We start from the raw sequence: 24,143 nt of genomic DNA, 5'->3' as shown, positions 1-24,143 counted from the left end.
GGGTCATTTCACATTTTCTGAAATAGAGGGGGCAGAGTTATGACCTATACTGCAGCCGGCCACCAGGGGGCAGTTGAGATGTTTTGGCTTCACTTTTAGGGAACTTTCATATTATCCATCTTTATGTCAGTGGTTATGAATGATACAAATAGAAATACTCTAGTTTAGGCAAACTGATAAGTGAAAATTTAGACCTTTCTGCTGACAAAAAAGTTAGCTATGACAGAAGTATGTATAGTCATATATAAACATGGTAAGTCAATATTTTGTCTCTCGCAATGTTTTTATGCAAAATTCAATAATTTGACTCGTCAGTCAAAACTGAGATCAAAATTATGACAAATATTCTGTCACATTATCTCATAGTTTTGAGTTTATTTTATATAAGAGTATTAGGGCCAGGCATAGAGCTGCTATTATACTTTACTCATCTGCAAATGTGCAAGGGTCTGCGAGGGTCCACGTGAATTTTATCATCAGTGGGTGTAAATGCTCTGTATGGACATTGACATAGCCCTAATTTGTTGTGAGTGCGCAGACTTGTCCATAAAGCCACTACAGATCCACTGGTCATGTGTGGAAAGTTGCATAAACAGAACCAGTAGGTGTCTGTGGTGTCCACAGCTGTCCACGTACACTTCCTCCCTTACCCTGATTATTTCCTTTAATGCCTGGTACTAATACTAGAAGTCTGACTTTATTTTCAACATTTTGACTTTGAAATGAGCTTCTGTGAGAGCCAGTCTGAAAGGTGTCATCATCCACCTGCCCTGCAGCAGAGGAAGAGCCTTTAAATGGACTCTCGAGCTGCATACAGCATCCGCGAACATTTTTACATGTCTGACATGGACATTTGAGTTGGTGACAGTGTGTGTGATTAGATTTGTCATGCTGCTGCGCTGACATTATGAAATCTTTTTGATGTAGTGGGAAATGCGAGCTGTCATAGTGACAGTAAAATGTGAATATATGAGCACATACTGTGTAGCTGCAGCCTTACATCCGCTTCACATTATAATGACGCTGCGCTTCACACTCGGCTCTTTGACCTATTGTACGGTCACTCACTCACCACTCCATCTTCAAGCCCTTTTGATCATCGCTGTCATTTACTCATCCATGTATCACACCATCTTTCACCACACAGCTCGGACTGACCTCATCACTCTGTAGTCTCGTCTGTTCTTGCCTTTCTTTTTCTGTCCTTCTTTTTCATGCTCTTCTATTTTTGCTGGGGTTTTTTTTTCCTTTCACATCTACGTTTGGCTAATAAGCTGCTAGACTAGAAAGTTCCTCTGGGGCGAATACCAACACATATCTTGTGTCCCCCTGGCAACTGGCCCCTTGCACCTTCAATGCAATGCCGTGTTTTATTACCGGAAACTCAAGGCGGCAGGTGACCACGACGTTTCGTTGCCGTGGTTATGAATTTAGTCAGAGGTCAAATAAAACAGGAGGCCAAGAGGCAGTGTGTTCATATCTGAGACCTCTGACAGATTGCATTCTTATTTTCCTTTTTCTCCCCCCATGTCTTTCATTCGCATTTACATAAAGGATAGAAAAAAGCAATCACACTGGATTTCTGTTAGCTTGTAGCATACTGATTCCTCACTTCTGCCTATAGACATACACATTTGCATACATAAATGACTCTTCACACACACACATTTGAATAAATTCATCCATTTTTATCTCTCCCTCTCACCCACGTCACTCCATCCCTCGCTCGGTGGCTTTTGATTTCACATACACAGCCTCCCTCCATCTCCTTCACTCCCCTCTGCTGCTCCCACCCACTTATGCAGTTCGTCTGATGCTATGGCAGGTGTAAAAGTTTGCCAGACCCATAAATATGGATTTAGTTAACCATGCATGATGCACTTTCACACTATCTAAATTCCCCTGGGAGGGAAAATGGTAATTATGCATACAATATACAGATGCTGAAATTTATACGTAGGTGATTTTTCTGACTGTGTGCTCTTAAATTCAGGTCAACAACTTTCTTCACTCATTATTATGTTGCCACAACATTACGGATATAATTAAATGAGTCATAATATGTGAAGTTGATTGACTAACACTGTCCCTCACACACACTCAAGAGCACATTACATCTTTTAGCTGCACTTTATTTTACAGTATGCTAATAAGATGCAACAAGCTTTACTGTGTATATGTTCTTTATAGTTCAGTAAACAAACACAGCTATACCCTAAATACACACCATATATCCACATGTACACTAATAGGACATAACAATTTGTGCTTTGTAGCAAACCCTTATTTTATGGGACACATTACATCAGAACTGTACTGTAAACTACAGTATTGTTTCCAACTGTAAAGTGTCCCAAATTATCCTCTAATTAAGTCTAATCAGGCTCTAACAGTGGGAAATAATACACTTTAGTTTGCAGTGGTACAAGGTACATCTTCTGTTAGTGTGCTGTAAAAAAAAATCCTAAAATAGTGCCACCCGTCTTTCTACTTGAAATTTTCTAACTCTGTTTCAGCCTCATTAATCAGCATTTCATATATTCTTATTCATGTTTCCTTCTCTCCCCATCTTTGTTTCTCGCTTTTACTCATTTTCTACCTCTACTTCATCTTGCCTCCCTCTTCTGTCTCTCACTCCTAGGGTGTCCGTGTGTGACGAAGACAAGCTGACACATAATGAGTTCATCGGGGAGTCGCGGGTGGCCCTGCGCCGCGTGAAGCCAGACCAGACCAAACACTTTAACATCTGTCTGGAGCATCCACCTCCTGTGAGAAGAAGCGAGGGGGGTGGGGGCAGAAGGAAGAGAAGAGGGGATAGGAGAGGAAGAGTGAAAGGAAGGAAAGAGAAAAATGAGTATGTATTAGAGAGATAAATGACTGGAGGGTACAGTAATATTCAATATATTAAGGCTTCCTGTCGGACTCACAACCTCATCTTTTAAGAGACAAAAAGATGTGGGGGAAAGACAGCGGGAGGAAAGAATGAGGTGAAGAGAGAAGGCAGGAAATCGTTTACACGCCAACAGGGAGGCGTTAAAATGTCGATATTTCGTAGACATACCAATCCACTTCAATGATGACCACAAACCTGGGTTTCATAATATAGATAGAAATAGATAAACTGTCTGTACAATCAGTTCAGTCCATCCACTGATTGCCTTGTTGGTAGGATTCTTCTTCATTGCAGCTTCTAAAAACAGTCCAAAAACACACACGTAAATAGATATAAAACAAAAACTGGGAAAATAGTTATCACATTTATACATTCAAACATATACTTTATGTCAGGGATAATACATAGCAATGCAACGGTCTGTTATTCATAGAAATGGTCTGTTCTTCATAGCAACGGCCTGTGAAACATGTATTTTTGATTTGACAGTGAGCTGTCCTCTAAAGGTGCCTGTTGCTTGTGCTGCTGCTTGTGGCCTGCTACCACTACTACTACTACTACAAGCGCTTGTGTGTTCAATCTATCAATCAAATTAATTTATTATGGAAAGCCTCATTAGGATATGTGCTGTCCCTGAGGCAAGATGTCCAACACTTAAGACTCTGGAATCACCAGGGGAGAGGGGTTTGAAGAGGGAGCTAGCAGGTTGAGAGTGGTAAGCGATCACCTTCTGCGCTTTGTATCTGATGTGAGCGGCAGATACGGATGAAGGTCACAGCTAATGATCTTAGATGCTGAATGTACCGTTCTTTGTAACTGTCCCTTCTCAAGGGCAGTTGTTGTTGCCATACCACACTGTGACTGAAAAGACGAGGACGCTCGCACAGTAGGCGTGTAGTCAAACCAAACAAAGCCTCTGTGGGCCTTATTAAATATGTGGCTGATGCTGACCCCTCACTGCACAATGTGGAATATGGTTCGGGCATCCATCCTTCCATCCATCCATTTTCTTCCACTTATCTGGTGTCGGGTCACAATGTCAACAGGCTAAGCAGGGTATTCCAGACATTGCTCTCTTCAGCAATGCCTTCCAGCTCTGAGGCATCTCCCCTCCAGATGGACGTGCCTGGAAAACCTCTAAAGGGAGGCATCCAGGAGGCAATCAGATGCCTGAACCACCTCAGCTGGCTCCTTTCAATCTAAAGGAGCAGTTTTACTCCGTGCTCCCTCTGGATGTCCGAGCCCCTCACCCTATCTCTAAGGCTGAGCCTAGACGCTGTACGGAGGAAACTTATTTCAGCTGCTTGCAGCCTAATTGTTTCAGTCACTACCCAAAGCTCATGGCCATAGATGAGATGGAACATAGATCGACCGGCAATCGAAAGTTCCCTCTTCACCACAAGTTTCCGATACAACAGCTGCATTACTGCTAAAGCTGCACAAATCGGTCGGTCTCACACTCCATTTTATCATCACTCTTGTACAAGACCTAGAGATACTTTAACTCCTTTAGGAATTTAAAAGTGTCCACCCTCTCCACTATCTGGTCATTGATAAGCAATGAAGGCAGGACCTGCTTACTCCTCTGCGATTCAATTATTGTTTCTTTTGTGTAAACCAAGCTGTTTGTCTTACAACATTTCACGAGGGACACGGTAGCATTGTTAGCAAAACAGCTGAACAAGTGCTTCACAAAAGCTGATGAAAAAAAGAGTAAACTAATAAGAATAGATTTTCTGGCAACATAAACAGATAATCATAAACATTTAAAGAAGAAGAATCCCTCAAATGTGTTTATTAGGGTAGTGAGAAAGTAATATACTGTGGCATTTTATAGTCAAACATTAGATTTTATTGTTAAAGATGACAATAAAACTGAAGATAAAAGCTAATTTAGGACAACACACTTCAAATGAATGTTAATAAAAGCAAATGCAACAAGACATGTTAAAGGAATAGTTCAAACAGCACAAAACCCTTTATAGAGTCACAGCCATATTTGACTTCAATGAAATTTGACTCAGTGTGGTACACAACAGCTTAACAAAATATACATTCTGTATTAGCTGAATCCTGTTGTGTATCAATTTTTTTAGACTCAGACTCTAAGTAAGCAACAAAAAAGTAAAATCAAACAGAGATTTGTATCTAAGAAACATTTGCAGTACTGATTATTATGGTGAAAAAAGATCTAAACATTTTGACCAGTACGGCTCACACTGTGACAAAACAACTTTTCATTTTTGTGACATTTGGAATATTTACTGATACAAAAACTTGGGTCTGAAGGTTGAATGAGAGGGGAGATGGGAAAATATCTACCTTTTGCAAACATGCAATAGAGTTTTGATGTTCCATGAAACCGTTTGCACTTGCAGTTTAGAGAACGTTGAGACTGTTTTGAAAAACAAGCCAAAACAATTTAGAAAAAACTGTAGACGGATTTTGGTCCAGATTCTCTGCAGCCTTTCTCTGGAGTGGCCATATGTCAATCACAACGTAGCCTAAAGTCGCCCTAAAGCATACCTCGCTTTATTGTCTATTTTACTCTAAATGGGACCATAATTTACAAAATGCTATATCATCATGCTGTATTGAAAAAGACTTGAGACTAACAATTGAGACCATAAAGTCATTAAGAAACTGTTTAGTGAGGTAATAAATCAACTGAGAAGGTTAAGCACAATTTATTTCTTTTTGCATCCAAAGGTGTCGTGCCCTGCTGGTCATCAGAAAGAAGGCAGGTTTAAGGCACTTCCATACTGGCTTCACTTTTCAGGCCCGTCCACTATTAATTACACAGTCTGTGGTTACATCACGTGAGCAAACATATGCGGACACCCACATGAAGTGTGCAGACACTCGGGCGTAACGTGGCTCAGACGTGGCTGCTGAACATGCCATTAAAAAAACCCTTCAAACTGTGGGCAATAATCTGCTGGTATACAAGCCTTCCCTCGCCTAGAAAAAAACTTTGCACCAGATTTTAAAACCTTGCTGCAGGGATTTAGTCACATTCAGCCACAGGCTTAGTGAAGTTGGCCACTGCTGTTGAGTGATAAGGCCAGACTCTCTGCCATTGAGGTTCATCCAAAAGGTGCTGGATGGGTTGAGGTCATGGCTCTATGCAGGCCAGTCAAGTGAACAGTCACCAGACTAGAAAAACATGTGCTGCACCTCACCAAGTTGAAACAGGGAAGGGCCTTCCGCAAACTAGAATTTAAAGGGATAAGTTGTGTTTTTTTATAGTGGGGTTGTATGAGGTACTTCTCCAGAGTCGGTGTATTACCTACAGTAGGAGCGGGTGGCACACAACTATTTTGAAGAAGCAGCAAAACATACTTTACTCACCTAAAAAACAAAAAACAAATATCAGTTTAAGTGTATGCTATATTTAGAATATTTTCACTGCTTTATCTTGTTGTCGTATCTATCAGATGACTGTCTGAAAGTAAAGTAAAGCAGTTAACTGTACTAAATATACTGCACACTTAAATTGATATCGATTTTTTTAGGTAACTAAGTTTTGTTGCCGACCCTGTCTGCAAAACTACATTACTTTGCTTGCTACACTGTTACTGCTGCTTCCTCTCTAAAATGGGGGCATGCTAACCACCATCTAATCTAATTCAAACAACCCCTTTAAAGCACAGTAGATTTTCCTTAAATTGAACTAAAAGCAGCTATCAGCCCTAAACCTGAACTACCTAAAAAGACTGTGGTGTCCAGATTAGCCTCATGATTCTTTCCTGAGAAGAAGTATTAGGTAAACAGAGGACAGACCACCATTTCTATTCTTATAGCTCACAAATAGCTTTTTGTGCAGGCTAAATGTCAGCTGGGTCACACGTGGGAAAAGGGTACATAGAGATTGGGAGAATAAAGGGAGAGGAGAGGAGGGGGACGTCAATAAACAGTGAGACTGTGTGAGAGAGATGAGGAACAAATGGATTAAAAAATAAAAGTGGAGGACAGCGGGGGGGGGGCTTGTGTGTGAAAAGAGGCGGGAGGGTGCTGGGTTTTTGTTCTTCACGAGTTGGAAAGGGCTGTTGGTATTAGATTGGCCCTCTGAGGCCGGTGACCACTCTGCGATCAAACGCTAAAGCCCCTCTGTCATCCTGCGCACCAGACGCTGTGTCAGGCCTGTCATTTTCAAAGTGGTTTCACCCTCGACTCGATGCATCCCTTCCTTTCTCTTCATCCTGTGCTTCTCTAACCTGCTTGTACAGCTTTTCTGTCAGTCATATCCCCTTACTTTTTTTTTTCTCTTTTTGCCTCCAGCTGCCTTCACCGACTGCGATGAGCACAGCCCTGAGAGGAATCTCCTGCTACCTGAGAGAGGTGACAGCATGACTCCTCTGTTTTGGTCAACCTGACCCTCCTTCCGTCTGTCTGTCTGTCTGTCTGCCCTTACAGTTCATCTTTCATCCAGCCTGAGTTTTGTTCCCCTTAACCAATACGAGACGGCATGGCTCCAAAATAATAGCCTAAAAGCATGAGAGTAAACCGTTATTATTCCAAGTTTGCTCTAAGTTTTCATGCTATGGCCTGTATATTTTTGTGGAAGCAAATTATCAGTCATCATCATTCTTCCTTTAAAGGTATAGTTGAGATTATTTGACATGGACCTGTATGAGGTACTTGTTCATAGCCAGTGTGTTAGTTACAGTAGATGGCGGTCAGCACGCCCTTAATTTGATGAGGCAGAGAGGAGCACCAGCACAGAAGTTCAGCAATGTAGTGCTGTGGACAGGGCCAGCAACAAAACATATTTCAGCCGCTTAAAAAGGTCGAGCTAAAAGAATCAGTATCAGTTTAAGTGGAATATTTTCACTGCTGTACTTTGATGACAGACAGCCTTTTCTGATGGGAAACTGCCATTATATAAGCCGAATATCACTGTCCCAAACTCCATTGGCAAAAGTAAGCCTACCTTGTGGAACATGGGAGCTGCTGGTCTGCTGCTGCTGAGTCTGTTAGTTTGTTTGTGTTACTGTGTGACTATGGATGGTTTAGTGTGGATTCACCAAAGTCAAACAGTAATACAAACCAACAAACCAAGGCAGCAGTGCACCCCGAACCCCCATGTTCTGTGAAGTAAAATTACTGATTTTGACTATGGACTTTGGTTGGTTTGGAACCAGCCATATTTGACTTCAATAATGGCAATTCCCTATTTAAAAAAAAAAGAAGAAGCCATGTGACAGCTAAGCAAAGAGCTATAGTGTACGTTTAAAGAGATAGTGAAATTTTTTTAATACCTTTTGTTGCTGATCCTGTCCATGTCATCCAAACAGGGGCCGCACCAACTGTCATCTACTGTAGGTAATACTCTGACTATGGATAAGTACCTCATATAACCCCACTTCAAATAATCCCAACTATGCATTTAAGATTCACAAGAGAAACAGGTTTTACTGTTTTTATCTAACAGGTATTGAAACAAACAGTCAATTAATCATTAAGATTAACGACAGCAATTTCGATGACTGATTAATCATTTAAATTTGTCAAACAGACATGCCAAACATTCACTGTGAGAGAGCGCTTGCTGCTTTTCTCTGTTTTGTTTGTGGACTCATATTACTTTTCACAATTTTCTGACATTTTATAAATTAAATAATCAAATAATCAGAAAGTAGTCGACGTATTAATTGTTGTTTGAGTTATATCTTTAATTTCACTAAGATTTGCTTTAGGTTAAGATAAGTGCCATTAACACAAATTGTGTATATTTAACAGGACAGCAAACTATTGAAACCAGTTGAGGGTACAGCATGCTTTCCCCTGTTCTAGACTTCTATTAGTATCCATTCATTTCCCTAAGACATTAAAAAATCAATTAGCAGACAGGCTTGAGTCATGTAAATCCATTAAGCCAACTTTAATTTATTGTTATGAGGTAATTAACTGCAGTATTTCAAATCAATCTGTGGGCAAACTGGATAATTGAGTTTGATTTTTCTATGTGGCAATTAATGAAAACTTGAAAAAGGGAAAAGACACGACAATAGATAGATAGATAGATAGATAGATAGATAGATAGATAGATAGATAGATAGATAGATAGATAGATAGATAGAACTGCACAGTTTACATTGAAGTAAGACTGTGTAACTTGTGCTTAATGGCAGCTTCTGTGACAACAATTATGGGACGAAACTAAAAATTAGCATAACAGTTACAAACAGAGATGAGTCATAAAGTTTGTGAACTGATTCAATAACGTCAGTATTACAGCCGTACGTATTTAAAGTTTGCAAACATTGAGCAAGAGAATATCTGACACTGGGCCCTGTAGAGTAAATGGTTGATTGTCAGAGTGGATTAATCGTCTCTATGCTCTCATATATACTGTTCATATTTATGTTTTTATGTAATGCTGCTGCCTCATGACTCATTTTATTACTCTGTTGGGCATTAACCGTCTGTGTTATATGTATGTCTTTTTTTTTACCCCTTTTTTGTCAGTCATTGGTTTAGTGATGATTATATTTATTCAATAGGCCTACACTCGAGGCTGCAGCAGCCCCAAATGTATTGTGTTGTTATATGGTCTGTGAATGGAGATGTTACATATGAAAATCAAGTAATTGAAATGTTGTGTACACATCTACATGTATTCACTAAGGTAATCATGTATGCATTCTGTATACAGTCATATAATGACATGGAATGAGATACAAAAACAAATAGTGTGAAGAAAAAAAATGTACAGTATACCCAAGAGAACCCAAGATAAGGATAATGATATGCTACGCCCCAAAACTTTCAAATGAAATTTGATTGGCTTAAATACTGATGAATACAGAAATTAACATATTCCAGGTTAGACTAAAGGTAGGGCTTAATTTACAAGTTAACCTTTATGGTCAAGTTGGTTACTGTAGGCTGAATTGCTGGGTCACGTGTAGAGTAATACACAAAACCATGCACTGCATTTGTCTGTGTAGGAATATAACTATGGCATGGTATTTCATGGAAATCCAGAAAAACAAATAGATAAATAAATAATTCATTTTTTCATCAAAGTGTCAAAGTCCTCAATGTTTCAGTTTCTGGGCCAATTATCTCTTATCATATTCACTGTTTAAAAAAAAGAAGTTAGTGTCCAGCCTTAAACTTTAAAAAGACAAGTTGTGGTAATTTTGCGGTAGTGTAGTCAAATAAACTTCTTATTAATTCAGTTATACTTGAGAAAACATGTTCAGTAAGCTGAAGATCTCAGTCACACTGATAAACTTTGCAAACAAATGTGATTTCCTTTGACATTTTTTCAGTTTGAAGAGTCAGTTCTTCATTACACACAAAGAACTTAGAGCTGGAGCCGCTTCTGTTGGAGCTACTTTGTTCCAACATCGGCACAAAGACATTATGAAACTGTTTTCAGTGCTTTCATTGTTGTCTAAACAGGCAGCCATAACTTCTCTTAAAAAAGGTGGTCTCAGGAAAATTTTAACTCTGAAACAATGCACACATTTTGAACTCTGTATAATACATCCATTCAACTCATTATATCAAGTTAAATAAAAAAGATGTATTGAGTAAATTAACGAAGGGGTCGAATCAGAAGGCCGGTGTAATCCTCCACAAAGATAACTGAAGCAAAACAACAGCCTCCGTATTTCTCACCACAGTTAAGGTTGTGTCTTCTGATCATGCTGCCAGTTCTCTTGCCTTGCTAACCCACCCACAAATTTATCTCCTTCCGATCCGTCTGTCACCGTGTGTGTCTGCCTGGCTCCACACTGATGCCTGTTTATTTCCACCTCCCTAATGAGTTGCTCTCTATCGATCTGTGAAGGTCTGAGCTGTTTCATTACCAGATACCTGGTGCAAATTATCCTCACTAATTGCGAGTTTTAAAGTCTCCTACTTAGTCACAGCAGATGGCGGACTGTGTGTTGACAGTAATGATGATTCCCAAAGAAAAACGCAGACAAGGAGAGGAGGAGAAGTAAGGAAAGAGAGAATTAGGGAAAAGAAAAGGGGCAAGCTGTTGAGACAATTAGAGAAAAGGGAGGGAGGAGCATGGAGGAGTGTAGGGCGTGTGGCATATTGATCGTCCTGGCTGTACCCACCACACGCCTGAAGATAAGACTTAATGAGAGATGGAGAGATATAAAGGAGAGGAGAGACATTTAGTGAGAAATACTGTCAAGGAGTGATGGAACCCCTTTCACATTAAAATTACATCAGAGGCAATAAAACCTTTTCCATTTTCTGTGCTCAGACATAAAACATAACACAAAAAGATGCACCTACAGCGATTAAAGTCCTGAAAAAACAAACGCGCGTTTTTCCTATAAATAACATACATGTATTGGTGCTGTTGGCCATAGGGGTGAGTCACGGTCCTGTGAGAACATCGTCTTCCCCGACTTCACCCTCTGCCTCTGCTTCCTCGCTTTCTTTCATCTGTCACTTTTAATCTACTCTGTTTTTCCGCTAGTTGTCAAATACTTGGGTAACAGTTTGATGTTGTCCATGAAAAATACTCGAGCCACGAGCGACAAAGTGCATTAATATGACTTTAAGGTCTGTCCAAGACAGGTCTTTGCCATCGGACCCACTGCACTCCTGTTTATTACCATGTCGGTGATGGTTTGGTTTGTCTCTGAGCTGCGGCAGATGAGATCGAATGTTAGATGAAAGTCACTGAGCTCTTTAGGTGTGTCTGCTTATGAGAGGAAGAAGAGAGATGAGCTACATCACAGCAAAGGACACAAAGTACAATTTAAAGCAAGACCGTGTAACTGCTGAAAGAGGGAAATACATATCTGTCCCCTGACAAATAAAAGGTTGCATTCATAAACAATAAAACTCACCTTTGCTCGGTTTAGTGCACTCAGGGGTTTTCCAGCTACAGCCTTACTTGTATTACTGTTTACAGTTACACTATCTCACTAGAGCAAAGGTGTCCAGACAGAGTCTCGGGTTTAGGATAGGGGTTTGGGCAATTTCAGTCTCACAGCAGCAGAAATATAAAAGGATAGGAAAATAAAGAATAGTAAATGAGGAGATAAACTAGACATTGCAATAAAACAGTACAGTATAATAAGAAAGATAATGACAATACTAGAATACTAGGCTCATTGAAAAATCTAATTTTAAGGGGCGTGCCTATGAGCATGATTTGTGACATCACAACGAGTTTGGAAGTCAATCCTGGTCCAACTTGCAGTTAATACGAGTGTGATATAGAAACTTGAAGATCTCACTGCAAATATCTGAGAATGGACTCTACAGTGAAATAGGAGACATCTTGTTTCCAGAGGGAAAACTTGAGAAAGAAATGAATTTTACGTATTCATAGATTCTGGCATTTTTAATGAGGTAGAAGAAAAAGATGTCTTTTTAAGGATTTTAATTTTAATTTAAATTTCTTTATAATTCAGCGTTTTTGCAGGACAAACATTAATACATGTCTGGAGGGGGTCTTTAATAATTTCTACATGTGCAGTCTCTTTCTGACTTTGCCAGTAATATTGGGTGTTAGGTGCTGCAAGCAGATATATCAAGTCCGCAGAAGAAAAGAGTGTAGCCAGTGCACTGCATGAGCAATAAGCTTTCAGTCAGAAACAAATGGAATAAAGAGAAAACATAACCTTGAGTCTCAGATTTGGTAGAAAGAGTTGGGCTCAGTCTGGCTGAGTCGTGAAGACATGGCGGGTGTCGGCTGGAGTTGTGTTTTAGGCTCGTACTGAACTCTACAATCAGTGTTGTGCAAGTTCACAAAAGCTACCTTCGCTCAGATTAAAATGAACCACTTCACATTCATAGTTCACAGTTTTGATTGTCAGAGATTTCTTGTGGTCGCAGGTATTTCCCAAGACTGATCAGAAGCTTCAACTTGATGTGTTGTTTCAAATTTGTTGCTGACACTGGGACAACAAATGTGAGACTTTTTTTTTTCGTTGGAATCTGAACTGATTTCACAAAACTCCTAAAAATATTCATAAGAAGTGGCTTCAGCAGTACTGGTAGCTACGTCTTAATTGCCAGTTGCTCTGGCCATGCCGGGTGCCTTAAAACACATCGCATGAGTGTTATTAATTGTCGTGACAGTTACAGTCACGTTCATTTGTTGCAAATGGACATGTTCAGTTCACTGTTCACCAAAAACATGAGCATGTTCAATGAATGTGATCTTATAGTACATTCAGGCACTACACTGTCTGTTAGTAATACTCTTTGTTTTAACATTCATCCTGTCACTTGTAATAATAGTGGCTGCTGTTACGCATAATTTATGTGCTTGCTTTGATTTCTACTGTGCTGCTGTAAGAGGATCTGCTCTTTATTAGCTTTAACCCTGCATCAATTGATTTTTTGCCCTCAGTAAACACAACATTGACATATAATCACCTTATTAAGTTGATATGATGAGCATGACAGCGAGCAGCTCAGGCTTATTTATGCATCGAACAGACACAGAGCAACATTAGCATTCACTGAAAGTTGTGTTTGAATCTACAAGTCCAACATTCATTCACCTTTTGGCTCTGTTTTGCTCTTGACCAACTCCTGAGAGAAATATCTGGAGTAAGAAGTGTACATTGGGTTTATCAGAACTTTTCCATCGAAAACAAGTGCCTGCTGAGTCTGGAAATGACACCGCTGAGAGTGGTGAGAGTGAACCAAAACAGTGAAGTTGAGGGCCATAAACACAAAACAATGAGCTGGAAGTCACCAAAAAGCTCTGTAGAGATAAGGCAACCAGCAGAATTTTGTAATTCATCCCTCTGAGCCACCTCTTTACATTACACACAATCATTTAATCCACTGCTAATATAAAAAATATTGATTACAGGAGCTTGAATATTGCTGCCTGTTTCATCAGCAGGTCGCAGCCTCTGATGTATCATCTTCAATATATAAAGGCCTCCTTTTAACCCTGAACCTTTAATCACTTATCTACAGATTCAGCTCACACCTTTTTTCCTGATTCCTTTTTCTTTTTCTATCTCTCATATCTCATTTTTCTCTCAGTGGGAGACTGAGCAGCAGAGAAGTCTAGAGGAGAGAGGCCGTCTGCTTCTCTGCCTGCAGTACCTCCCCCCGGCCAATGATGGCGACGTGAAGGGCGAGGCCAAGGAGAGGGCTCGTGGCGGGCTTTGTGTGGGTGTCAAACGCTGTGCCCACCTGGCAGCCATGGACGTCAACGGCTACTCAGACCCCTACGTTAAAACGTAAGGACCTAATTAAAGAACTCACCGAACGCCATGGTATTTGATTAAATAAAATGGAGTAACGCTTCTGTCTAATTATTTTTGCCACATCACTGGACCCATTTAAAGTGATTATTTAATATTGAGTTGTATGAGGTACTTGTCAATTATCATTATATTACCTACAGTAGATTGTGATCACTACACCACCAATTAGAAGAAACAGAGAGGAGTACTAGCAATTAAGCAGTGTACTGCTGTGAACAGGGTCAGATACAGAAGGTTTTAGCCACCTTAAAAAGGTCCATCTTTAAACTTTAATTGTACTCTATATTTAGAATATTTCACCACTTTACTTTGCCATTAGAGAGCCTTTTTTGACAGGAAACCCGTGTTATAGGAGCCAAAATACATCTCTTTCCAAATCAACCAATTTCCATATGCAGAATCAATCGTTTTACCCTACCGCTACCGCTGCCTCCATCGGTTAGTTTGTGTTATTGTTTGACTTCAGTGAATCTGAACTAACCTTGTAAAACCCCAAAGTCACACACTAACGCAAAAAAATCTAACAGATCGAGGCAGCGGTGGACCAGGAACTCCCCTGTTCTGTCAGATATAATTACCAAAATGGAGTTTGGTTGGCTTGGGCAGAGCAGTTTCCCGTCAGAAAAGGCTGTCTGATGGGAAAACAAAACAGTGGAGATATTCTAAATATAGCATACACTTAAAATGATATTGTTTTTTGCTGGTGGACCTTTTTTTAGGTGGGGGTCTATTGTAGCTAATACACAGACTATGAATAAGTACCTCATGAAACCTCACTTCAAATAATCTGAACTATCCCTTAATAATTAATACACAACTTGGACTGAGAGATTGACATTTCACGGCCCTCGTTTCCACATGACCTATCCATCTCCCCCTCCACCTTAATGTTTGGTCTTAAATGGCCATTGGCTTATATTGACCCCATGAATCACCTTTTGTCGCCTCTCATGAGTGATAGATGGCTCGAGTTAACCCTGCTTAAGGTAATGGTGACAAATGAGGGCAGCTTTCACACAAGTGGAAGCCATTGAGAAATATATCACTCATCCGTCAAGATAATGTGAAGAGCGTGTGTGTATTGACAGCCTTCAAACTGGACTGAAAGGCAGTGACATGATCTAATGTTATGGGCACAGTGTATCATGGAGGAGACGGAGTTGGGTGCTATTGTTGGTGTCATAGAGGTCCCTTGGAGTTTCATTACTCACTGATGAAAGAAAAGCAATACTGTGTGTGTCACTGTGTGTGGCTGTGTGTGTGCCAGCGAGGGCAGGAAGGTCCCTGTGTTGAATGATGCACCATGACAGAAACTGGACAAATGAGCTGTAAAACCCCCCCTCTTCTTTCTCAGTGCTCTCCTGAACACTTTCTTTGAGGCTGTTTGTGGAATAAGTAAAACACCAAACAGCCTCCCATCACACACACGCATTCACACACCAGTCTCCCTTCTCTTTTTCCCATCATGCCTTAAACTCCAGTTATCTCTCTCCTGAACCTACGCATACATCCCTCACACATCCACAGTAATACATCACACACCTTGTTTCATTTCGGATGCGTGCTCGCATCTTTGCCCTTTGGCGGGAGCTTTTTCCCAGATGCTTTGTTGTGTCTGAGAGCGTGTGGGAACATACGCTCTCCGAGCTGTGGGTGGTGGGTGGAAAGCAAATGTGAATAGAGATTTTGCCACGCTCCTTCCAGCTGGCTTAAAAATATCCTGAGAATTTAATGACACCCCGCGAAAAGGGATGCTGAGCTTTTTCAATCTGTGCTGTGCTGGTGGCGGAATTACTGATCAGTCCTCACACTCACACATGGATGGTTTCACAGATAATAAATTAAAGCTTTGAGGGAACAGTTTGACATTTTGGGAAACGTGTTTATTCACTTTCCTGCAGACTAAGATGAAAAGATGGATGCCACTGTTGTATCTGTGCTGTAAATATGAAGCTACAGCTGTTAGCTTAACTTAGCATAAAGATTGAATTGAAGGGGAAACAGCTAGCTTGGTTTTGTCCAAGGGTAAATTGGCTGTGTTTATGTAGGGCTTGTCTAGTCTTCCAATTACTCAAAGCTCTTTGAACTCATTCACCCCATTCACATGCACATTCATGGATAATTCACACACACACTCACACACAGATCAAGAGCACTTGGGGGTTCAGTGTGTTGCCCATTAACATGTGGATGGGGTTTCAGGCAGTAGGTTTTGGTATCTGTTGACAGAGCCAGGCTAGTTGCATCCCCGTTTCCAGTCTTAATGTTAACAGGCTGCTGGCTGTAGCCTCCATACGTGTTTTTTTTCTATATAATGTGTTCCAGGTAGTCCTGCCCTACTGTGCTGTGACTGGCTAATACTTGTTCCCTCATGATTGTCAGAAAGCCCTTCGTGGTTACAGTCAAGCCCACAGGAAGAGTTTTACATAGTGGCCAAATGCTGTAATGACAACATCAAGTAACACGCTGCAGCACAAAACACTTTATTCCTATGAGCACACATTGTGAAAGAAGCAGCTGTAAAACAATTGATAAATTTCACAACCCCCGCAAAACGACTTGTTTCAATTCAGAATTCAGTTCATTCGGTCTGATAACATTTGGAAAGTCTAGCAGACCTGCACAATTAAGTTATTAAACAAAAGACAGAAGTTAATCGCTCGTCTGAAGGAAGTCTCTACTGTCCTTGCTCTCTGGGCCGCGCTACGCTGAAGCATATGTGAAAGATCAAGCGTGGAAGTCAAGTTCATGTGCCATTTAGCAGCTCTCGTAGGAATGAATGGATCTGCCTCTGTCACTTTATCCAGTACTCCTTAATACATCCATTGGTAACATGAAAAAGTCTATTTTATCCCAAACCATGATCTTCTCCTGAACCTAACCAAGTGGTTCTGATATCCAAAAATCAACCAGAGCATAGTTTGGGTGGGACTGGATGGAATAACCTGGGAAGGAGCTAGAACACTACACTGAATAGCAGCTCCATCATCTGAATGAGACAGAAACTGTTAATCATTTCGCACAGAGTCAATCGCAGCCCATTACACAATCATTCCCTCTGTTCTTACCTGTCAAAATAAAAGCCCTGGAGTGGGTTGCACCAACTGGTCTTTACTACACCTTCTTCTAACTGATTGGACTTCAATCAGTTTCATCAAGCAGACTTAAGCCTAGTCTTAACTATGCCTGGTCTTATTGATGTGCATCCATGTGAAAGCTGATGCTACTGCAGATATTGCCTAGCAGGGTGTGTTGCTGTGAAACAGTTTAACAATCTCCCGCTGACTCACTACTTTGTAATCATTAGTGGCAACTTGAAATATGGAGGACTAGAGAGAGAGGAAGGGAAACTTCACAGACACTAGAGATCTACTCAGTGTGGCACTGATTTACCAGCTGTTTGATCACTGTGGTGCTGATAGACTGGTGTGATCAGTGATGCTAATGTGATTGATTGCTCTCATATTGTGGGTTTATTGAAATGGCAAAATTATCATACATTCAGCCTTTTTTGGAATTGGATTATTATTATAAAATTATGGTACAAATACAAAAATTATTCTACATCTGGCAAACACATCAGGCAGGATTTGCGCTCACAGCTATCATCAGGCAACAAGTATTAGCCAATCACAGCACAGCGGGACTAACCAATCATGCCACAGTGTGGCGGCTGCACAGTCTTGGGGAAAACGCTTACTGTATAAATATGACTCTTGGCAAGATGGCAAATGAGTGAATCTCCTGAATTGATGAACCATTCTCTTTAGTAAATACTTTTTCTGAATCATCTATCAATGAACAAGTCACTAAGAATGAAGTAAGAGCGACATGATGGAAGAGAATGATACACTTAGAATTCCTGTGGGAATATAATGATTTTCTGTATGCATGAACTCACTCAGACTTATCTGTAGTCATCACTGGCATTTGAAGTTCTTGTACCACTACTACTTTACTACAATATTCCTTTCTGCAGAACCATGACCCGTGAGTGATAATGTGACCATATCACACTCCTCTGTTTTAGGTACCTCAAGCCAGATGTTCATAAGAAATCCAAGCACAAAACAGCGGTCATAAAAAAGACTCTCAACCCGGAGTTTAATGAGGTAGATGTCCATGTTTGTGTATGTGTGTGCATAACTGTGAGAGTAAGAGGCACATTCACAATGGCTGAATGTAAAGAGACAGCTCATTTAGACGTATAACTACAGTCTTCAGAGACACTGCATGTGAAACTTCTGCAACCTTTTTCTAACACAGCCAATTACTGTTTGCATATTATTATCTGCTGCCTCATTAGTGAGTATTTTAAAGGCATACAGAGGAGGAGGAACATGTGTGTTAGGTGTGATCTTTCGACCTTTGCTCTCATCTACTCACCCCTCTCCCTCTTTGCTTTCACCCAGGAGTTCTTCTATGAAATCACCTTCTCGGAGTTAGCCACCAAGACGCTGGAGGTCACGGTGTGGGACTACGACCTGGGAAAGTCCAACGACTTCATCGGTGAGCTGACAGCACAAACACTCTGGCAGCTAATCATTTCCTGTTGGTGCTTTTTGGGATTACTGATTAGCTGGCCGGCTACTTTATTAGCAGTCTAATAATGTTGTACCCATGGCAGATGGTGCCAAAGATATTTTAAGATGTTCTCTATTATCTGCTATGATCCGAGAGCAGAACTGAGTGTAATTTGCAGGGTCTGGTTGCCAAAAGGGTGTCAGTGACATTTTGGCTGAAAATTAGCTTTTTACTATACTTGCTCTGAGAGTGGGATCAAGTACATCTACTCCTGTGCCTCTATTTGAGTAGTTTTTTTTTTGGTTATATATTTTCAGGCATACTTTAAAGGTCTATGTTTAAGATTTAAGGGGATTTATTGGCAGAATATGGCAGAAATAGAATTGAATATTCTTAAGAATGTTTTCATTTGTGCAAAATTAGTGTGAAAATAAGAATTGTTTTGTTTTCATTATCTTAGAGGGAGCCGTTTATGTTGCTAGACAGGGACTTGTTTGCATTTTTTGTGAGTTTCATGGTCACCATAGGTCCTCCTGCAAGTTTGGAAGGGGAGGGTGAGGCCATATAGTTGCAATCTGCAGGCTCACCACAAAATACCACTAAATCCTACAGACTGGTCCTTTAAAAGTCCAGATTTCTGTTCCTTACAGTAGGTAAATGTCAAGTCTGGTGTTTTTCTGTATCTTTTATTTCCAACAAATTGTACTGAACACGAAGACCTTTAAAAACAGGTCACAAAAATGTGAAAAGATAACTGCCAGGAGTCATGCTGTGCTTAAAAAAAAGGAAACCAAACATTGGCAGGGTAAAACAAAAAGTGGCATATAACAGCAAAATGAGCCAAGAGTTGTACACATTTGCTGCTCTAATGAGTATTTCTAGCGCCAAGAGGATGTTTGTGGGATCAAATCAAAACAAATACAATACCCACATTCATGGTAATGATGTAACATGTCACTCAGTACAACAGTGCAGCTCACTGATGTGTTTTTAATTGTTTTAAGACAACAATGGAGCTCGATGGCACACAGGAATAAGTTATATCAGGCTTTGGTTACACTGACAATACTTGTCAATAGGATGAATTCATGGCTGATGTCGGTCTTTTCATGTTATTTGTTGACAAGTAGAAAAATATAGAATTTTCCGGAAGTGTAATACATTCACTTGAGAAAAAAAGTTTTAACCTTGTTTTTTCTGAATTAATTAGATTATTAGAGTAGAATTACAAGAAAAGTTTTCATGAACAAAATCCTGCTCTGTTTTTCTGAATTAATGAGATACCTCCAGCTGGCTTTCCATGTCCAGGTTTGGCTCTCAGCCCCACTGGAGCCTCTCTGTAACCTGCCCCCCAGCATGGTCCAGCACCATAAACCTAATCCAGAGCCCCTAACTCAGGCACTCCGGCCTTGGGGAGGCCTCCACAGGCTCTCCATGCCCCAGGTTTGCTCTTAACCCTGCATGTTTCAGTGGGCCCAAGCACTGGAGGCAAGCACAGCGCAGCTTTAAAAGTGTAGCCCACGATGAGGCGATTAAGAGTCGGTCCGCAGGTTTGGCTTGTGGGTGGGATGCCTTGGGTGAAGGTCCTATCAGGGCACAGGAAGCTCGCTCAAGGCTGAGGGTTGGTGAGCCAGTGTTAGGGACCTTGGGTGAAGGCTAGAGGGCAGAGAGCCCTTCCTGGAACCCCACATGCTGGAGAAGGGTTATGTGCTTTGGGACAGGCTCTGTGGAGGCTGAGAGCCAGCCCTGGACATGGAGGGCTGGCTGAAGGTATCGAGTTACAGAGCAGGAATTGTTTTCCATGAAAATTTATATTAGAAAAAAAAGAGCAGATTTTTTCTTTCAAGTTAATTCATTGCGGTGCTGTAGAAAATCATCATACTTGAGTAAGGTTTTTTTTTAATTATTATTATTAAAATATCAGAGTTGAAATCCATTAAGGAATAAAAGTACTTGAAAGTGTCCACTGGGCAACTGAAATGAAGCTGTGGAGCCATTCAGTCAGTCAATGAAGAGAAGAGTAACCTAATATCCTTTTAAAAACAGCAACTCAGTCACCTTTATTGTTACATTTCAATAAAGCTGCTTATTATCTATCACTCAGGTAGATTTTAAATGAAATACAGAAATTTCAACACTTGATTCAACACTGCTCAGCTCTATCTGATGGTCAAAAGAGCATGCTTTTGTATCATTAGACACAGTTACAATCACAAAACTCAAGTGAAAAACTGTTATTAAATACCTGAACATTTATTAAAATTGATTTTTTTGCTCTTGCTATAAAAGGAAATTAACATTTTCAGCTCTTTGGCTCTCAGTCCCCAATTTCATTAGAAAGTAAATTGATTTATGCCTGTAAGTAATTACAGGGGAAAAAGACAACACAATATGCCATTACTGCTTAAAAAAAAACAGTACAGCAGAAAACAAAAGAACAGAATAAGACAATGAGGATACACCAAATATATACAACAAAAAGATGTAGGTTGAGGGTACAGCTACAGCTCTGCCATGATACTGTACATGCCCGGTTATGTTACTCATCTTACCCCAGTTGTGGTGCCCAGACTTGAGGCAGAGCAGCTGGAGGGCATCAGAGACAAAACCCTAAAACATTTTCTCCATAAAATATCCAGTCCAGTATGATCAACAAAATAAGTGACATAGTTGGTTTTGTGTGACTTGGCGCTGTAAAACGTTGATAACAAAGTTGCATGGGGCAGGAACAGGCATACGGGACACAGAGTGGGAATGGCAGAAGCACCATTCACTCTATTACAAGTCAGTTGGCAAAATTGTTTTAAAGTTGATATTTTATTGTAGAAGAGTTACATAATGTTTCTTTAACTGACATTTTACATTAGTCCTCACTCCGTCTTAATTAAATAAGTCATTTTTATTTTATTTTCTTTGCACTGTTTAGGTGGGGTGTCCTTAGGGTGTCACTCACAGGGAGACACTCTGCAACACTGGATAGACTGTCTGAAGAACAAGGGCAAGAAGGTGGAGCGCTGGCACACGCTGACTAACGAGCTGCCTGGATCCACACTGCAGGAATGAACTGATCCCCGTCCACTGGAGAGACTGACCCGACGACTTGGCATGAGAGACGTTTCATCGCATGCTCTGAGGATTTTCTGCATGACTATGAAGGATTCATGTCCTACTTGCTTTGTGTCATAGATGAGACCATAATTCACGACAACACACCCAAAGGGGTCACATTCAGAGATCAATACTCTAATCTCGGGTCTAAATAGACCTGATGCAAATGTGGGAAAGCTTCCCCACAACAAAGCTGACAGTATGAGAATTTTCATAATCATATTCATGGGGATACACGTCCCTTTTGTGGGTTTAATGTCAATCTAAATGCTCCTCTGCAGAACAAAAAATTGAAATCGTGCAAATGAAAATATAATGAGAGGGAAAGTTGAATTATTCTGCAGTTTGTCCCTCATGTCAGGTTTGCTTGCTCTCATTACATCCCCACCCGGTACCTGACGTCATTTCAGTATTGTCTTTTTAGCTAAATCTGGTCAGCCCGTTGTGGCTACTTTTTGGCACAAAAATTGACTTTAAAATTTGGGCATTGTTTAGTCCATCTGATTTGGTCCAAATGTAGCCTAAAAATATGTGTTAATTTGGTCCAGATGTAGCCCAAAAATAGATGCTGATTTGGTCCAAATGCAACCCGATTATAGGCATTAAAATTTTGGCAGTGTTTAGTCAGTCCGATTTGGTCCAAATTTTGCCCAAAAGTAGACAGTGAAACTTGGGCCATGTTTAGTCTGTCTGATCAGGTCCAAATTTGGACCAAAAATAGACTTTAAAATTTGGACCATATTAGTTCATCTGTTCAAATTCAGCCCAATTTTGAATGCCTGAAAATGGTTATGACATTGCAGCAATGTACACTGCAGCAAAATGTGGCCTGTCACTTTCATTAACCGCTGACATTTAAACTCCTCCGTCATGACCACACATACCTCTCCCTTGCAATAATGTTTTGCCTAATGCTTCCGAAGATTGCCAAGTGGTCTTATAACTGTCAGACGTTTCGTATCTATTGATCTGATTGCAATTGGATTGCCTGCAGACACACGACCTAATAAGATAATTGGTTCTTCCATGTTGATGGTTTTGTGTCACTTAACTTGCATGTTTGGTGTTGATGGAGCAAACTAAAAGACAAATATGTACCAAGGTCTTCTGCGGGATGAAATATTCATCATTGTGTTTTTTCCAATTCTCCTGAGGCGTGTTGCTCTGATTAATTGAAGAGATTTTTTAAAATTTAATGCAAGGGTAACCGTTTTTTTATGTTGTTCACAGTTGTTTAATGTGTCAGCTCTAATATCACTGTGCCAGTTTCTTGTTGGTGACACGTTGATGAACCCAATTTTGCTTCACAATCCTTAATTTGTCTGAACGAGAACAGAGATGTAATTAATGGCAAAGTTTCAGAGCAGACTGTGTTGTGGAGAGCTGTGCATGGTCACACAGTAAATAAAACCGTCATCAACCTTTGTTGAATATCTAAATTATGAATGGTGTTTATAGAGCAAAGTGTTGTCTGATAAGTCTCCATGGCTGCTGCTTTACTATGGACAGCATTAACCAAGCTGCAGGTTTTATCTGTGCTCGGTCTTGTGGTAAAAGAGGCATGTTGAAAATACCAGTGGTGTTCATATGTAAATATACAGTATATATTGTGTTTCACTTGCTTTGGATGTTTGTCTTTTGGAACTTAAAAGTGTGCATGATTGTTTCTTTTTTTTTTCATAAAACATTCATATTGATTGATTGTGTGCATCCCTGAATTTCTGTTACTATGTTTGCTCCCTGTGGTTCCAAAGTGGCCTCTTTGAATCTCTAATGTTTACATTCAGCTCAGTGGCAAACCAATAAAGCCAATACTGCCACCTAGCAGTCAGGATCTGCAACTTCAGCCTCTTCTCTGACAATAATGTGAGCAAAAGTCATCCAGCAGATGTGTCGGAGGAGCACAGAGGGGCAGAAGGACAGGTAAAAGAAAATCAACACCTGAATGGTTCATACTGTTGTGGAAAGAACTATGAACTATGATTGATGATGATGATTGATAATGACCTGCGACTGGTCAGATTAAAATGAACTCTCAGTCTAAGCTCTTCACCAGCAAACAATTGTACTGACACTATTAATAGCCATTCTTGGCTCTACTATACTCTACTATAAAAAAAACAATTTAAATTTTATTCACAGAGAGCAATGCTCACTGAAACGCCACTGAACTTTTAGCATTTAAATATTTTAATATCTGAATTGATGTGGTTTGAATTTCTCTCCTTTTAAGTGGTGCAATTTCACAAACTGGACTAATGTGGAAGTCAGATACTAAATTCAGTTGTCCAAAATACAAAAAAAAATAATGAAATGCTGACCTAAAAGTTATAAAATCAGGTTAAAACACACATTGGTTTATTTAGTTTAGACACCAAAATTCCACACGTAAAAATTTA

The 24,143-nt window shown here is 40.2% G+C and overlaps 1 protein-coding gene across 1 annotated transcript in view; it reads left to right on the top strand.

Annotated features, from left to right (window-relative positions):
• LOC146311965 (double C2-like domain-containing protein alpha) overlaps window positions 1-23,568 on the top strand; it is a 36,878-nt gene extending 13,310 nt beyond the window's left edge. Inside the window, exons 6-11 of the mRNA XM_084740293.1 lie at window positions 2,642-2,768; window positions 7,175-7,234; window positions 13,886-14,085; window positions 18,143-18,224; window positions 18,525-18,621; window positions 21,563-23,568. Of these exons, the coding sequence (XP_084596419.1) occupies window positions 2,642-2,768; window positions 7,175-7,234; window positions 13,886-14,085; window positions 18,143-18,224; window positions 18,525-18,621; window positions 21,563-21,699 (703 nt within the window). The 3' untranslated portion in view covers window positions 21,700-23,568. The remainder of the gene's footprint in view (window positions 1-2,641; window positions 2,769-7,174; window positions 7,235-13,885; window positions 14,086-18,142; window positions 18,225-18,524; window positions 18,622-21,562) is intronic.
• Window positions 23,569-24,143: the final 575 nt, after the last annotated feature.

The sequence above is a fragment of the Lutjanus erythropterus genome, chromosome 17, assembly GCF_056507025.1.
Source record: "Lutjanus erythropterus isolate fLutEry1 chromosome 17, fLutEry1.hap2, whole genome shotgun sequence".
NCBI lineage: Eukaryota > Metazoa > Chordata > Actinopteri > Lutjaniformes > Lutjanidae > Lutjanus > Lutjanus erythropterus.
The sequence above is the reverse complement of the archived record's forward strand: the minus strand, read 5'-3'. Positions and strand labels throughout refer to the sequence as shown.